Raw genomic sequence first — 18,057 nt, 5'->3', positions numbered from 1 at the left:
ATCTTTCCACCTTTCCCCTCAGATAGCTGCATAGGATACTTTTTACACTTAAATAAATCTATAGCAACTTTTTAAAGTGTCTTTTCCTCCTGCAACCTCAGACTAGCAGACTTAAGTTAGAGCCCAGCAGTGCCTGCTGAGATAGAACAAAGGCCACATTGCCCAATCCTCTGCTGTTAGGCTACAAGTGTTAATCACCTAAGCCTGCAGTTTCTTACCTTCAGAAGAAGTTTTTAGGGTAGTACAAGGCTATTTACTTAACCCCTTGCTGGTTTTAGGGCTGGGGTGCAAGTGCCAGAAAGTGGCAGTTTCTGGCCACAAGATCATGGATGGCAGGTCAACTACAGTAGCATAGTAAGTGAACTTTTCTAGTATAGGTAAGTAAAACTTTTATTACAGCAACCCTAAAAATCTCATAAGGCCCAAAGCCTTACCCCAAGTCTCATAAGATCAAATCTTATCCCCGCCAACGCTCATCCACCTCCCATCTCCCCCCCACCCCCCAGAGGCTGCCTCAAGAAGAAGCAGACAAGAAGAAAGAAGAAGCTGCTTCTCCCCTCCCACCATGCTGGGGCTGGCCCCTGGCAAGTATGCAACTAACAACCCTGGATATTCCACTTCACATTAATGTAAGACACTCTGATAGAGAAGATGGAGGACCTTAGGGTTCAGCATGGTCACAGTGGTGAGGTCTGTGGGTTTTCTGTGCTTCATTATAGGCCTAGGCTCAGTGTTAAAGAAGCAGACAACACAGAAACACCAATGGATACTGAAAAGGGCATAAAGAAAGAAAATGGGGGGATGGATAAAGCCCCAACAAAATTCTTTATCTCTGGGACCTAGAATCTAGGTAGATGACAAGAAATGGACAGCCTAGCAGAAACAAACGAGCAACAACCCAACTTTAACCAAGAACTCTTCTAATCATACCTAACGACACAGAGGCACTGCCCTGCCATCCCCAACAAATGTTCAATGCAAAGCCTGTATTTCACTTTATGCTATTGGAATAAGATGCTTTAATACCATTGGAGTACTGTCAAAGGAGGCCAACTGGGAAGATGGGATTCATCCTGGCTGGTTAGTATCAGGTCAGGTGGCATCAGTGGAGACAACATTGTAACCCTTCACTCCTACCACCGGAGAGCAACAAGTTTCTTGCCCTTCTGTCCGAAGACTCCTAGAGGAAGATTAGGATTATTGTTTTAGTCTCTTCCCAGCAGTAAGAAAACTACCCCTAGAAATGGGGTGGCCCCCACAAGTGTCAACAGAAGGAGACTAGGACATATACCACCACCCTGGAAGCAGTCAGTGACACCATTCTTCTTCTCTCCACACAGCGGTGTTGCAAAGATCCAGCTTAAAGTTTGAGTAAGATCCAAAGATCAAGAGCATAATGGAAAACACTGCAGTTTCAACAGCAATTAATTACCATACCAGGAAAATATTACACTGAAGAAAAAAAAGGTAACTCATACTTACAAAATAAAAAGACTATGTGAGGGTTACAGGAGATGGCTCAGGGGAAAGGGGCACCTGCTGTGTAAACATGAGGACCTGAATTCAAATCCCCACTACTCCTTGTAACCCCTGTGCTCTGTGGGTCAGAGACAGGGAGATCACTTGGGTTTCCTGGCCCCCACCCTATCTCCAGACTTAGCGAGATATTCTGTTTCAAAAGAATAAGGCAGAGAGTGACAAAGCTGGACATCAGGGCATTTTCTTCTGGCCTCCACAAGTGTCAGTATCCCCACTCCCATATTTCCTCTTACATACACACCAAAAGACTACATAGATATTTACTTCTTCTTCTTTCTTACCTAATTAAAAAAAAACTATAAAGGAATACAACTGCAAAGTATTATTAGGCCTGTAGTCATAAACGGATATCATAAACACAGGCAACATAAATAAATGTAATACACTTGGCAATATAGCCCAAAGGAGGTGTATGGGAGCAAAGCTGTGTTGAGCAAGGAAATGAATTCAGATAGTAAAATAATAATTCTAATGATGTATTTTTGAGTTTGTAATATCAAGAGATATATTACATATAAAAATAAAGTCAGAGGAAAGGGAATAAAGCAGCATAAGAGTTAATAGTTCTTATACTAATACAAGAACTGAACTAATAAAAATCTAAAGCTGATAAGTTAAAAGCACATATGATAAAGCATAAAGCAGTCATGAGCATGTAACTCAAAGGTCATTAAATGAGCTAAAATGTCACATTATAGACTATAGTGTAGCTCAGTGACAGAGTACTTACCTCCATGTACAGAATCCTCCTTTAACCCACAATACCACACAAAAATTATAGTCTAAAACAGTGCAAGAGAAAGGAGGAACAAAAATTTCATGAAGTGTTTAAGAAAACTGTGTTTTAAAAACAACATTAAATGTAAATTGATTAAATAATTAAATCAAAAGATAGAGGTTATCTGGCTGCCTTTAAAAAACATGATCCATGGAAAGGTCATTTGTCTTAGCCAAAGTACAAAGTAATTGAACATAAAAGAATGGGGAAATATACATATTATAAACAGCAACCACAAGATAAATGAAAAATGGCTCTGTGGATAGATGATAAAATAGCCTTTAAAAATCTATCCACTAAAAGAAATAAAGATGGACTTTTTGTAATGATAACATTGTTAATTTTTCATTACACATCATGGCACACACTGACAGAAATAAACATGAAAGTTTTTTAAAATGATAAATGAAACAAAATAGAGAGCTTGAAATACATCCAATATTTAATAGTCAAATGACATTTTACTAAATTGCTAATTCCACTCACTCTGAAAGTAAGATCTTTGCAAAAAAAAAGGAATGCTAAATGAATTATATATGTATAGAAAATAAATATAATTATTTCAAGACAAATAATAGGCTTAGTGCAAATCTTAAACCTAGAAGAAACACAGATACATTATCTCAGTGATGACAGGCAAAAGCTCTCAGAAATAACACAGCACAAACAAATATGAAATATAAAAATGACAAATTCATGCTGTTGCTGGTAGAGCACATTTCATTATGTGCAAGGTTCTGCATTTGACCCATATCACATAAAAAAAAAAAAAGCTCACTTAATGGTTCATCAAGGCACTGTTGGAAACACAAAATTGGCAAGCTATAGGCTTGGCAAAAATATATGCTTTACCAGTTATCAATACATGACTTGCAGATGCAGAATCCATAGATTCTGTATCCAAAAAAACCACAACCCAACAAAACTGAGCAAAGGAGAGAAAAAACACGGGGCTCAAGAGAGAGCTCAATGAGAGCACTGACTGCTCTTCCAGAGGTCCTGAGTTCAATTCCCATCAACCACATGGTGGCTCACAACCATCTGTAATGGGATCTGATGCCCTCTTCTGGTGGGTCTGAAGATAGTGACAGTGTTCTCATATACATAAAATAGATAAATCTTTTAAAAAGAGAGAAAAAAAGAGACAATTCATAAAGAAGCTATTTTAAGGTCTAATAACTATATTAAATGGCATTCAATATGGCCAAAGGAAACAAATTAAAATCACAAGGAGACTCCATAACAAACCTGCAAGAATGATTAATTTATGAAGACTAACAGTGGTAGATTATTGAACAGGCTTCTGAGCTTCTGCCATCCCTCAGACACTGCTTGTTAGAAGGGTGGACAACTTTTTTTTTTTTTTTTTTAAAAATAAAGTTCATTATTTTCTTATAAATATACGTTGAGCTTCTTTATCTAGAATGTCTACTTCTTGCTATTCAAGCAACAGAAAGACAAGATACATTCATAGAAAGGTAATAAAAATATTTATCAGCAAGGGGATATACGCACAAGCAGAGCATGGTGGCATAAGCATATTGTCCCATCGACTGGGGAGATTAAGATCAGTTAAATCACAAGTTTTAAACTCAAGACTATCCAGGGCAACATAGAAAGACCATCTCACAGCTAAAACAAAACAATCAAACAGCAAACTTAAAGTGAGAAAGAAGAGATGACAAGATGTCGTTTGTCCTCACAGTGGAAAGTTACTCACCACCACCACCTCCAACAAAAAACCAAACTAATGGTATGTTCACAGATGAGTGTAAGTAACTGTACCAACAAGGCATTTGAAAGGCAAGTCGTTTTCTTTGATTGAAGACAAGATAATTTCCTATTTCCACCTCAGAACAAGATGTCTGAAGTGGCTGTAATCCATCTGCGTTTACTTACTGGGTGGAGAAAAACAGAGGGACTCTTGGGGCAAAGGGAATCTTAGGAATTGCAAGCTGATGTCTGGTAGTGACTCTCAAAGCTTCAGGATCATTAGAGACAGTAACTCGACGCTTGCCCCGGGCTTAATTGTAAGTGGATACTAACAAGAATAGCAAGGACAGGGATTTGCGCCAGACCTTGGAAGGGTTTCTAACTTAAAATAAAGAGCTGCCACACAGGACCCACGTAGAAGTTATTTATGTATTGGAGAAGGACTAGAAACGCAACAATAATTAATCAGTCACGAAGCACGTCTCGGCATTTAGTTAGTTTTCTTGTAGAAACCCATCAGCACCCCCTCACAGTTTATGAGTATTTACAGGGATTTTAGTTTTCAGTATTGTACCTCAGAGATCTAGTGGAAAAATGGATTGTGGAGGTCCAAATGGCAGATTAAAATGAGTGTCAGGTTCCAACCACTGAGCGCATCATCAGCTCCATCACTTAACAGGTGGTCACCTAATTAAACACACAAAGTCACTGGAGAGATATGTGTCTCCTAAAGTTGGAGATTTAGAAGAAATGCTAAGTGCACAGCGTTAATTGCAATGTCCTTACAATGAGAAGTAAAATTATTGCAAAAATTCAAAGATGCAACCAGAAGAGACAAATTCAAAAAGTGCCCCAAAAGGCTTCCTCCACCCCTCTTTCCAGCGAATGAAAATGTCCACTCCTCCATGCGTCACTGTTTGCTACTTTTGATTTTTTTTCTCCTCTGTCAACCTAATTGATAAGACACACGTGTGCTCTAGCATTGATTTTTTTTGCATCTCTTTCAGTAGAGCATGTTTTAATCTAGCAGCCATTAGCGTGTCCTGTTCAAAGAACCCTCTTTTCTATCCTATACCTCTACTTTCTGTTTGCATGGGACTCCCTTTCTCCTTAATTCATTTCCGATTATGAGTGAACACAATTTCCGTCTGGTAAACATTCCCCGTAGTTTCCCCAAGACTACTGTTCATCTTTTAATTTGTTGATGGTCCGTTGTGTCACACACTAAGAAGTTTCAGTTTTTGAGAGTGTCTGCTTCATACACAGAAGGCACTCTTACCCTATTAGAGATCGTCCTGAGCTGGGTGTGTAGTGCAGTGGTACCAGCTTGCCTACCCCATGAAAAGATCTAGTTTGATCCTTAGCCCTGAAGGAAAAGGTGTCTTTCCTCTCAAGGCATAAACATTCTATATTTTCACGTTTGTTCTTGCAATTTCTCTTTATTTTCAGGTCAATAGTTCAAACACTTTATAACTGATTGCTGTAAGTAGGAACAGGCAGGGAAGAATTTTTTTTTTCCTAAGTGGTAAATCTCAACCCCGCTCACTAAACTGTCTTTTCTTTTCTCTGATGAGACCAAAGGCCACTTTGATCACACACTAACTTACACACACACACACACACACACAAGAACTCGCGTTCTAACGATCAATCTGCCATCATAGGAACTTCATACTGTTTAAACCTCATATTTAAAAAATCTTTTTTGACATGGAAAAAATCACATCCCTGGAAGCTTGGTGGGGGAAAGCTCACCATTGCAGTTTTCCACCCAGAAAACCTTTACAGTTTTCTCTTTTGCTTCCAGGTCTATTATCTTTCCATGGGAAGTATTTCTTTCAATCTGAGGAAATCCCATTTATTTCTACTTATCTTGAAGCAGAATCAATTCAAGTGGTTTTTGGGCATCTAGAATTATTTTTGTTTCTCCCTCAGTGGGGTGCATGCATCCCTGTCTTCATACCCGACATCTGATGCCTTAGCTTGAGTCTTCAACTCTTCTGTGACAGCACAGCTGCGCAAGCAGGTCCTCCGTCTCTGCTCCAGACCTCTGATACCTTTTCCGTGCTGCTAGCATGATTGTGCCTAAAACAAATCTTAAGGTCAGTTCCCCATTTAAAACATGGCAGGGCCTGTGGGATACAACCCCTCCTTTACATGAGTCTAAACAGTGGTTTAGTAAGTGCACTCAACATTGCCAATACTATTTAAAATATTTTATGCATATTATTAAATAAATCAATATTGAAAGGGGTGGGAAAGCAAAGCAATTCTTTCCTTACAGATAAGCAGGCTCAGATTTAGAAAAGTTAGGTGGCCTGGATAAAATAATGGAAAATGACACCTGCCCAGTTACATTGATATTTTAGCCAACCACTGGGCACATCATCAAAGGCACATGAGCCAGCCTGATGTCTAAAACTTGCGCACTACAGGGACCTCATAATGTATTTTCCAACTCACTACTTGGTGATCTTATTTCATTGTTTTTGAGACAGGCTCTCATGGTATAATCCTGGGTGACTTGAAACTCTTCTCGTAGATCAGGCTGGCTTTGAACTCACAGACATCTACCTGGCTCAGCCTCCCAAGTGCTGGTATTAAAGGCAAGTGCCACCATATCTAGCAGGTTTTGTTTTTTTATTAGTTTATACCAACTATACAAAGTTAGGCATTTTATTATGATCCAGCCATACCAGCTAGTGGATTCTTAAAAGTTAGATGCAAGGTAAAGTAAATCAGAAAGGTTCAAAATATGATTAGGAGAAAAAAAAGGAGTTTGTATATGTGCTACCAAAGTGTAAAGGCAGAGAGCACAGTTGACATGAGAAGAAATAGAATTCAAGGCAAAACAGGGCAAAACACATACAGTTTATACCTGATTTTTAAAAAATGCAATCTACCATGAAGATATAATGAACAGAAATTTCTATATGGTTAACAAATGTCTTTGAGCTAAACAAGCCAATGTAATTAATGCAACTGTCAACAACATATGGAGGACTTTAAACCTATACCCAGTAGAAGATAATAGACCAATTATCCCCAAGTTAAGACACAGATGATGTCAATAAGATAAGTAACAATTATAAAGTAAATGTGGGGGTTTGGGAGGTGGGTCAGCTGTTAACTGTACTCATTGCTCTACCAGAGGACTGAAGTTCAGATCCCCAGAACTCCTGATGGGTAGCTGGCTCTCATCTGCCTGTAACTGCTGTTTTAGGGGAGCTGACACCCTCTGAGGAACACCACAGGTATCTTCACAAACTCCTGAAGGCACTCACACTCACATCCATAAGTAAAATTAATCTTTCCAAAAAGTAACTATAAAGCTTTGTGGCATTAATAAGAGAAATTAAATGCTTCCCATGTATCTAATATACATAGATTCATTTGGGGATGATACTGACCCCATGAAATGATGTGAAAGTTAGTTCTTGAAAGAATAAAAAAAATCTCAGATATTATAACAGTGGTGTTCTGTCCTACTCCCAAAGCTCACCTACCTGGAAAATTTTATTAGTATTTAATTTCTCTCTACAAAGATAATTTAAATTTAAATGAGTATAATGAAATCTTAATCCTTAGTATTTCACTTCTTTTTGTGGACAGAAAATTAAACATAATTAAGGCTAATTATATCTTAATTATTTTTTGTTAATGTAATTAGGGTTTTTTCCTCCTCGGCAGAAAAAAATTAAAGCACTAATCTAAAGCGTTTACAGAAATTATCCATATTCAGGGATGAGAGAATATGTATGGCCGTTTATTTACCTACAACACTTTTGAAAGACACAAGATCTGATAGTTATCCATGTTTCTAAGGACTGGGTACCTGGAAAGCACAAGGCTAGTGTCTACTGTGTATCCCGCACTTTTAGAAGTTTGAACATATACAGGTATTCACTTAAGAAGCCAATCATTGGGCTGGAGAGATGGTTCAGCTGCTAAGGCTAGGCCCACAACCAAAAATATAAGAAGCTGATTATTGTAATGACTAATACTTGAAGAAAAATATTTTCCATGATTGTTTAATTTTACCATTGACATCAAATCAACAGTTTAGCAATACAGAGTTAAAACTATGTTTGTAAGAAATAGTTTTAATTTAGTCTCCTAAAGTTAATTAATGGTATATGCAATATAGTTATATCTTTTGACTGATATGAACTTATCATAAACTTCTATTTTCAGGTTATAGCTAAAATAAACAGTTTTCTGTGGCAAAATAGTCACATATTTCTTCTTGTCTCCTAGATTCTAGATGTATCCCTATGTTCTGAATTCTAAAATAAAGTATAAACATTTAAAAAGAAAGAGGAGGAGGAGGAGAAGGAGGGAGAAGAGGAGGAGAATAGGAGAAGGAAGAGGAGAAGGAAGGAGAGGAGGAGGAGAAGGAGAAGAATTAGAAGAAGAAGCGGAGCATTATGGCTGGAGAGTTGGCTCAGTGCTTGAGAGCACTGACTGTTCTAGCAGCTGACCCCCTGTTCAATTCCCAAAACCCACACAATGGTTCAGAACCATCTGAAACTCCAGTTCCAAGGGTTTGGTCGCCCTCTTCTATCCTCTTTGGTATTGGTACCAGGCATACAATGGCACACATATATTCAGGCAAAATATTCAAAGGCATAAAATAAAATAAATAAATCTAAAAAAAGTTAAAGTAGATCATTTCCATCTTGAGATAAGAAAACATGCATCAAACACTTCTGCAGTTACGAAGGCACATGAACTGAGCGTGGCTGGCCATCTCAACAAACAGCATCAACCATTAGGTATCAGTGGTGGAAGAAACTAAACTGTCAGCTCATAAGCAGAAATTTGTGTCATAGAGGATGCAGATGCAAAAGAAAGAGCTTGTATAAAATAACTAACAGAAAAAAATACCTTTGTGACTTTGTATTACAAAAATTTGGAAGATCTGACTCCAAAAATGCAGTATATAAAATATTGATAAACTGAACTTCATTTATTAATTTAGAAATTAAAAGATTTACACAGATCAGAAGAGACTATCCACTAATCATCTGTCTGATTAATGACTCATAGATAAAACACATATAAAGAATTAGCAACTGATAACATAAGAAGAAAATGACAGTATTGTTTCAAATGGGCTAAAGATTCTGAGATGGCAAATGCACACATATGTATAAATGGTAAATGGGCACATGACATTTGAATTATTGTCCATTGAGGAAATGCAGATCTGAACCACAGTGAGGGACCACTTTACACCCAGTAGATGGGGCATAATCAAAGGAAGCAGGACACAAGTACAGGTGACCAGAACAGAATCAGAACTGTTGTTTACTGCTGATGGAAATGACAAATGTGCAGCCACCATGGAAAAGAATTCATCAATTAGCTAAAAAGTTAAACACACAGAAATCCAGGTGCTAGATAGCTACCCAAGAGAAATGGAAACCCATCCCCCCCCCCAGCAACCTGTCCTGTGTTCATAGTGGTGAGAAGAATCCACATAAGGCAGATGTGGCCTCTGCCCTCCAACAAAGAGAGATGCACTGTGGGTACATGGAGCACATGTGTGGGAGAGCCAGACACAAATGACTCCATTGCAGGATTCCATTTATGTGAAATTTCCAGAAAAGGCAAAACTGTACAGAGTTGATCATGGGTTGAAGAACTCAAATTGTTGTGAAGAACTTCTAAAAGACAGGCTTTAAGGCCATTATAGAAATAGAGATACAATTCTGTAAGTCTAGTAAGCTCAGTGTATTCTTACAAGGGGTCATTTTCAGTGCATGAAAAAGTTCACTAAAGATATTAAGGGTGGGGAGCTCTCGGCTAATTCTAAATAAATATTATGTAAATGGCAATCATTATTTGTCATATAAAATAAGTGCAGATAAATTAAATAAAATTAAAGTCCTGGCAAAAAAAAAAACCCCACTAATAGCCAAAAAATCATCTACAGATGATAAATAATCATATTTATTATATGATACTGTGCAACAATGAATGCAAAATATAGTTACATTTAACTTTATGGAAAAATCTACCATTAATAATTTGAGGCAAAAGAATGAAGAGGGCCTGGAGATATGGCTCAGCAGTTAATACTTCATTCTTTTACAGAAGACCTGGGTTCAGTTCCTAGAACTCACACTGGCAAGCTCACCACTGCCTGTAACTTGGGTTCCAGGGGATCAACACCTTCTAGCCTCCACAGGCATAGCACTCTCGTGGTACATATTCACACACACACACACACACACACACACACACACACACACACACTGATACACATAACTAAAAATATCTTTTAAAAAGTATAAAGTTGTGTTCATATGTTACATTTTATGTAAATAGAATCATTAAAGATGGGACCTTTGTGTCCTAGTCCATTTATTTAGCATAGAACTTTAAGGTTCCTCTCCATGGCAGCACCTACCAGCACTTTCTCCCTTTCTACAGAACTAACATTCCATTGAACACACATACCAGAGTTTCTTACTGCTAGAGGGTGAACATTTGATCATTCCCACTTTGGACCTTGATAAATAGTGTTTTTATGAACTTCATATGCAAACTTTTGTATTAAAGGACTGGAGAAATGTCTCAGGAGTTAAAAATCATGTACTTCTCTAGAAGAGAACCTAAGTTTGGCTTTCAGAATCAATATTAGGCAACTCAGAACTGCCTTTTTAATTCTAGGACCAAAGGATCAACCTCCTCTTCTGGTTTCCTCAGGGACCTGTGATATATGGACATATAGACACATACACATAAATACAATTTAAAATAAAATTGTACTGCATTCAATTTTCTTAAGTAAATACATAGAACACAAATTTTCTTCACTGATTTTGTTATATAAAATATAAAAATATAGCAAGTATTATACTAAGTAAGACTTCAGATGCAATACATAAAATATACATGTATCAAGATATGTTATTTCCCATGGAAGTTTACAACTTTTATTATGTCTATCAAAAATAAAAGTTATAAAATGAAATATTTTATAAAAATAAAGACAAAAGCAAAGTAAAGATACTCTTATATAGAATGTGTCACAAGTTTAAAGTTTAGCTATTATAATAACATATAAGTACAATAATATATTAATAATACTCAACATTTTCCTTAATGTCACAGACAATTAAATAAGAGAAGGAGAAATAACACATAAATGAAGGGAAGAAGAAAACACAAAATTGTGATTATTTGTACAGGATGCACTGAAAATTCAAAAGTATAAATTTTCAGTATATATATATATGAAAAATATATATACTGAAATATATATATATATATATATATATATATATATATATATATATATGTAGTGATTAAGAAGCAAAGCCAGGTATGTGTCTATAATCCCAGCTCTCAGGAGGTGGAGACAGGAGATTTTGGAGTTCAAGGCCAGCCTCGGCTACAACAAGTCTAAGGACAGCCTGGTTTACAAGAACCCAATCACCAAAAAAATGAAGCAAAAACGGAATTCAGCAATGTGGGGCTGTGAAAGGGTGTCTTGGTTCTTGACTGGGCACCGGCCTCAAACCCCGACCCCAATGGGGCAACTGGCAGGTGTTCTGCCACACCCATAGAACCTAGGATCCTGACACCGGTCTAGATCTCCATTGACCCACGCTTTTCAGTCACGTAGGACAATGCAGCCCCTCCCAGAGAGGTTTGTGTCAGCATCCACAGATAGAGGGAGTGACTACAGGCCTCCTTAGATTTCCATATTAATGAGTTACCTAAAGGCCAGAGGGCATCTTATCCCTCCCTATTTAAGTCAAGTCCCCCCTGAGTTTGGGGTGGGGGGTGCACACCCAGACCATTTACCATCCACCATGCCAATAAAGCCATTTTGGAAACACGGACCTTCTCCAGTTATTGGGGTCTGCCATCCTGCGGCCATCATAGAGGACGTCCCTGCATTCCAGCCACCGGATCCGGATCCCGCACAGCAAAGGGTGTAAAAGATGCAAAAGCATAACAGAATAAATGAATGACTTTTTTTTTTTTTTTAAGAATGGCTGCTTTGTGTTTATTTTCTGTTTTGTGCAAGACACATATGGGGTCAGGAAAGTTAACTGCTATGAACCAGCTCCTGCTGGTGTCTGCTCAGCCTTCCTTAGTTCACAGGAAGGTTTGGGAGGGTGGGCTCTGGCCTAGCACTGCTTAAGTTTAGGCAGGCTGCTGATTCTGACACATCTGGATAGGGCCCTGGTGTTGGCCTGGCTAGGATGGATGACTGTCTGCTTCTTCAAGGTTTCAGGAGTCAGGCCACGGGTAATCAGGCTTCTGGAGGCCTGGTTGTATTCTGCTCCAGAGACTCCAACACTGTGGCCATGAGTGGGAGAACGGATTTCCCAAAAAAAGAAGCTGGTCCACCAGTGGCCTGGGTAGGCCTTGAGTGGGGCACTGCATCCCTCATGTACTCGGACCTATTACTGGACGAGGAGCCCAGGCGTCCTGAGAAGGGAAAAAGGGTCAGCTACAGGGTCCTGGCCCAGCCCTGAGTGGGGCCAGCGAGGGGCTACTTACACAGATAGACGTCATGTGTAGCCAAGAGAGTGAGCCTCTGGAAGGGATGACTGCCATGCTTCGGGGTTGAGGCTTTTGGCTGAGACCCCTCCTAGCAGGCAAAGTCACCGGTGGCAAGGCATGGGGAGCTAGGTCTTAGAGCCCATTTGCAAAGACAACCCATGGAACATGGCTACCCTATGACCTACCAGTGAATGACATTCTAGAACCAGCTCAGAAAGATCAAGCAAGGCTAAGTTCACTGAAATTCCTTGACCCTTCATTAAAGACTGTCTCCAGCCATTCACCTGTGTTTTGCATAGAGACATAGGAGGATGGGAAAAGCCAAGGTACTACATGGAATCCTCCCTCTTTTTTATAAAAAGGCCATTCTGGGAGGCGGGAGAGATGTCTCAATAGTTAAAGCTGCTCTTCCAGAGGATCGGGGTTCGATTTCCAGCAATGACACGACAGCTCACAACTGACGGTAACTCCTGTTTTAGGGATCTGACATCCTCATACAAACACACAGGCAGGCAAACCGCCAATGTACATAAAATAAAAATAAATAAATTATATTTTAAAACACTATTCTAGAAGCCCTACACAGAAACTTCTGTTGGCACCCCATTACCCCCAAACAGTGTTACCTCCCTACCCTGAGTGCAAAGGGTTCTGGATTAGTTGGGCAAACTGCTCTCATAAACGAAACTGTAGCTCTGAATATTCAGTGTCTGGCACATGTCAGTAATCAATGAGCAAAAAGTGTACTAGGAAAAATAGACCTATCCAACACTTAAAAAAAACTAGCAAAATATCTAAGACCTGGAAAAGAGCTGGAGGAGAAATGTAATGACTAGGAGTAAACAAAATACATCACACCCAGGGAAGGAACCAGCTCACAACTCTCAATGCCTGCCCAATGAACCTGCTAAATCAACTTGATCCAACAGAGGTTTTTCACATCCGAAAACCTGATTCTAAGGCTCACATGCAGACTTTTTAAAAATCATCAAAATGACATTGAAATGAATGAATAAATAAATAATAAAATATTAACACGGAAGACTATGTGCTATTTGCATGAAAATATGGGAGAAAATCCAGAAACCAATCTCACATCCTAGCACACGTGTGCACACATGCGGGCACATACACAAACACATACACAAACACACACACACACACACACACACACACGAGAAAAACAGAACAGTGGAAAAGGCAGAAATAATAAAACTCCTGTAAATTAATAATTAATTACAGAATTTGATGAATAATTAAAATAAATTACAAAACTAAGATTTTCTTAAAATTAGTTTGAAAATATAAAATAACATAGGTATGACCCTGAGTCCCCAAGTTTTAAAAACCCCTTTACAGCACGTCCAGAGGAGTAAAGACATAAAGGAAATCTTTTCATGAATTTGTGTAAAAACTTAGGTCTTCTAGGAGATCCAGATTCTAGAAGTTGGAGATGCTACAGCAGAGCATCATTAGACCACAAGAAGTTGTTCAGAACGTGAAAAGGCAAATCATATCTCAAGCATACAAGATCCTACCCAGATTTTATAGCACATAATGTCAAAATAATCTAGTAATTATTGGATGGAAGATGCTACAACTAAAATAAACAGGACCATGAACTATCAATCAGAAATATACTACATTCATTAGACTAGTCTTCCTTTGTATATTGTGAAAAATTTCCATATTGTTTGCATACCAATGAAAGAAATGAACCAAGAGCAGAAAAAAGTACATTGGCAAATACCTAAAGTACATTTTAAACACTTATAGTGTCCATTTTTTATGAGCCTATTTTTATGCCAATTTTACCAATTTATTTTTCCCAGGAAATACATAAGAAAAATGCACCCCCAAAGTCTGGGTTATTATAAATCTAAGGAGAGATTTAGCCTAGTCTATAAGGTGTTGATGTTATGTCATTAAAATATATGAGCCTGCAGAATTACACGCAGTTGCCAAAGCTCTCGGAACTTTAGCTCTACAGCATCCCTGCCTTCGTGGAGGTTAGATGAATATTTGATGCTTAAGCATGGCAAAGGAAGAGAACTTTATGGTGAAGTTATAAAAAGATCATAATTCCCACCTAAAATGAGTTAAGTTAGGCCATATATAAATGATATCTCAATGTAAATGACTTTAAAAGGGAAGATTTTAACTTTAAAAGTATAGCCATAAAATATTTTCTTTAAAGAATCCGGATGTTAATTTTACTAAGAGCCTGAATCGGCTGCATTAACAATGAGGCAGGTTGTTAAGATGAGTGTACATAAAGTGTGACTCCACTTACATCCCCCATGCCATCTCTCCAGACGAGTCTAGGTGCATTTTCTCTTTTCTTTCCTATATTTTTTCCCTATGATGAATGCATTAACTTCTAATAATAACTCTCCTGCACGCTGGTAGGGTGGGCACTGGCCCAATGGTAGAGACTCAGCATAAAGCTCTTCTTGATTTGGCTCTGCTGCCCCAGTCAGATTCCAAGGATGAGCCCTGGCGATGTCCCAAGGGAATGCAGTGTGGGGGCTCCTGTGGGAACAAATAAGGAAAGTGTGTTGCTGGGCATCTGATCTTTGGCAGAACAGGACAGGCGTGCATGACAGTTTGCCAAATTGAATATAACTCTTAAGAACTAACCTATGAGAAGGTCCACCAGGCGCTGTCAAAGATTCCCTTCCCAACACACTAGAAAGCATTCTCAGAGGGCAGAATGGTCCTTGTCAAATTATTTATAGGAGATTGGTTCACATACTCTGAATGATATGAATACTTCTAATTATATCCGAAGATGCCAAATGTCACTACAAACTTCACCGAGGGTTCCTGTTGCCAAGTGTTTTGCCTGACAAAGAGGAAGGAGCCGCAGCATCAGCACTTCTGTCCCTATATAAGCAGGGCTGCCCCTCACACCCTATCTCTGCCAAGAGCCCAGAGGTAAGTGATGGATGGGAGCCTTGGGAGCCTAAGGACCCTGGGAGCAAACGGCAAGAACCCCAGTGGCTATCTCTGAGCATAAACCAATTCCCTTAAGCTTGGAGGGTAGAGAACTTCTAAGTTCTATACTACATGGCCAGGATTGATGAACATCACTAACAGGGAAACTTCTTCTTCTACAGTGCAGGACAGTCGTGACTCTACATTTTCATCCAGAGCCCCATAGGTAAGACTTGGGTTTCTTCATTTATTGACGACAGAGGGGATTTTAGCCTAAGAAAACTGTGAATATGTCTTAATTATCCACAATTTCCATGTTTTTAGAGCAGGAGGTGTTTTTGAGGGACGGCTTCTACATGCTGGAAATCATTTTTCCAGAATGTCTTATTCTCAGAGACTACTTATCCTCACTGAAGCCCGAGATTAAAGGAACATTTGGGACAGGATGAATTTTGACAGTGAGTTATCAGCTGTGACTCTCCAGTGGCAACTACTGTGTGCCAAGCCTCCTGCATAGTATTGAACACACACACACACACACACACGCTTTTCAGACAATGTTACTTAAAACTGGAAACACAAATATCTTGTTAAAATCATATCTGAGTTATTTTTAAGGATTCACTTAAGTTTTGTGGAAAAAAACTGCAGTTTTTTTTTTTTTTTTTTTTTTTTTTTAAAGCTGTAGGTATTCCAGCCACAGAGTGTTAGCGACCATGCATAATTTAGAAGCAATTCTACTGTGCCCTACAGAAGTCAGTACCTGAGAGTAAAGTTAAAAGTCCACCAGTTTAACAAGCCTTTGCAGCAGAGGCTCACTGATCAATGGTCAGTCAATAATGTTTGGGCATGTGATGCTTTTCTTTTTCTGAGTAGAAGGGGAAAAAAAATCACGAAATTTCTGTGGGAAGAAGAGCCTCCACGAGGAAGCATTCATTTCTCTGTGATTAAATCAGTTAAACTGAGAGCTGAAATCTCTCATGTCAAAAGAGATTTGGGAAACAGGGCAGTGTTAAGTCTCCTGCTCCCAAGCCAAAGACTGAAAATCCAGAACCAAGAATTGGTTAGAAAGTTGGAACAGCCCAGGGAGAGATATAATATCAAATACCAACAAAATGAAGGCAGTCATTTGGTTTGGGGCAACAATGGTCATCTAAAAGATCAGAAAGTCTCTGGTAGCCTTGAAAAATACCAACAACCTTCATTTGCACAAAGCCATGTTTCCTTCCTAACTAGGTGGCTGTCCCAGAGTGTGGCAGATGCAGACATTCTGCAAGAGACAAGAGGATTAAGTAATGACAGTTGCTGTAAAACAATCCGTCAACAGCTTTAACTACAGAGATCACTATAGTTCAGAGGGGAAGCAGGGTAGAAAGGTTTTCATTGTAATCGAAGATGAAGGTACCTACTCCTGGGAGTCAGATTCTGGGAAGGACACTTGCCAAGTTCTAAAACTGGGTCCTCAAAGTTTTTCAAGATATCAGATTGCAGAAGGGGTCTCAGCCGGCCCTGAAGACCATACTTCAAATCCTCACCCACATTTCTGACTTTTGCTTTTTATTTCTCTCTTTTATGTCCCCCAAGGCTGACACCTCGACACCAGCCATGAGTACGGGTTCGGACGCAGAGATGGCTATTTTTGGCGAAGCTGCCCCTTACCTCCGAAAATCGGAGAAGGAGAGGATTGAGGCCCAAAACAAGCCTTTTGATGCAAAAACGTCTGTCTTTGTGGCGGAGCCCAAAGAGTCTTACGTGAAAAGCGTCATACAAAGCAAGGATGGAGGGAAAGTGACGGTGAAGACGGAAAGTGGAGCAGTAAGTGAAAACACAGAGGGTTCACTCTGGGATCATTTCTCCCGTCAATCCAAAAGCAAACTCTCCCTTGCTAGGGATACCTGAGCCTGCAGCCACTGGAGCATCTTCTCCCTAGTATGCAGTCCCAAGATTTGGGAGCTAAAGGGGTTCAGAGTACAGAACCTCCCCTCCCCAACTTCCCTCAGGATTCAGCTCATTAATATTGGCCTTCACAATCTCCCTTCACTTCCCAACCTCCAGGTCTAAATCTCCAAGTCTGAGAGAAAAAGAAAAACCTACCTAGCTCTATCACAAAAGTTCCTGGGCTACTTACGTAGTTCCATAAAGTACTGATATATTTAAAGAAGTTTCTTGTGATGAGTAGGATGAGAAAAAAAAAATTAAAAATGCTTGACCTAGTAAAACAGAATACAATGAAAAGAAAATAAATCTTGTTTAAAAACATGAGTAGTACTGCAATAACCAGGGGGTCTTTGGATCGCTATTTTGTATGGCAGTTTCGGGTTTCATTTCCTCTGGCAATAAAATCAGGGAAGTGGTGGTATCCCGTTCATGGGGCTGTGAGGATTCGGTTCACACACACTGCACAGGTGTCCGGAAAACAATCGTGCTAAACCCTTGAATTTGTACAATTAACCGTGTCAATAAAAACTACTAACTCCTACATTATCACAGAAAACAGATTTCCTTAGCATCAGACCTGAAAATAAATGTGCTCAGGCCTTTAAAAAGGCATTGAATAACCATAT

General features: G+C 39.1%; 1 protein-coding gene across 1 annotated transcript in view; it reads left to right on the top strand.

Annotated features, from left to right (window-relative positions):
- Positions 1-15,618: 15,618 nt before the first annotated feature.
- The window catches only part of Myh8 (myosin heavy chain 8), a 29,958-nt gene continuing 27,519 nt past the window's right edge, over positions 15,619-18,057 (top strand). Inside the window, exons 1-2 of the mRNA XM_034504817.2 lie at positions 15,619-15,719; positions 17,078-17,308. Coding sequence (XP_034360708.1) covers positions 17,099-17,308 — 210 coding nt within the window. The 5' untranslated portion in view covers positions 15,619-15,719; positions 17,078-17,098. The remainder of the gene's footprint in view (positions 15,720-17,077; positions 17,309-18,057) is intronic.

Source organism: Arvicanthis niloticus, chromosome 6 (assembly GCF_011762505.2).
Source record: "Arvicanthis niloticus isolate mArvNil1 chromosome 6, mArvNil1.pat.X, whole genome shotgun sequence".
Taxonomy (NCBI): Eukaryota; Metazoa; Chordata; class Mammalia; order Rodentia; family Muridae; genus Arvicanthis; species Arvicanthis niloticus.
The sequence above is the reverse complement of the archived record's forward strand: the minus strand, read 5'-3'. Positions and strand labels throughout refer to the sequence as shown.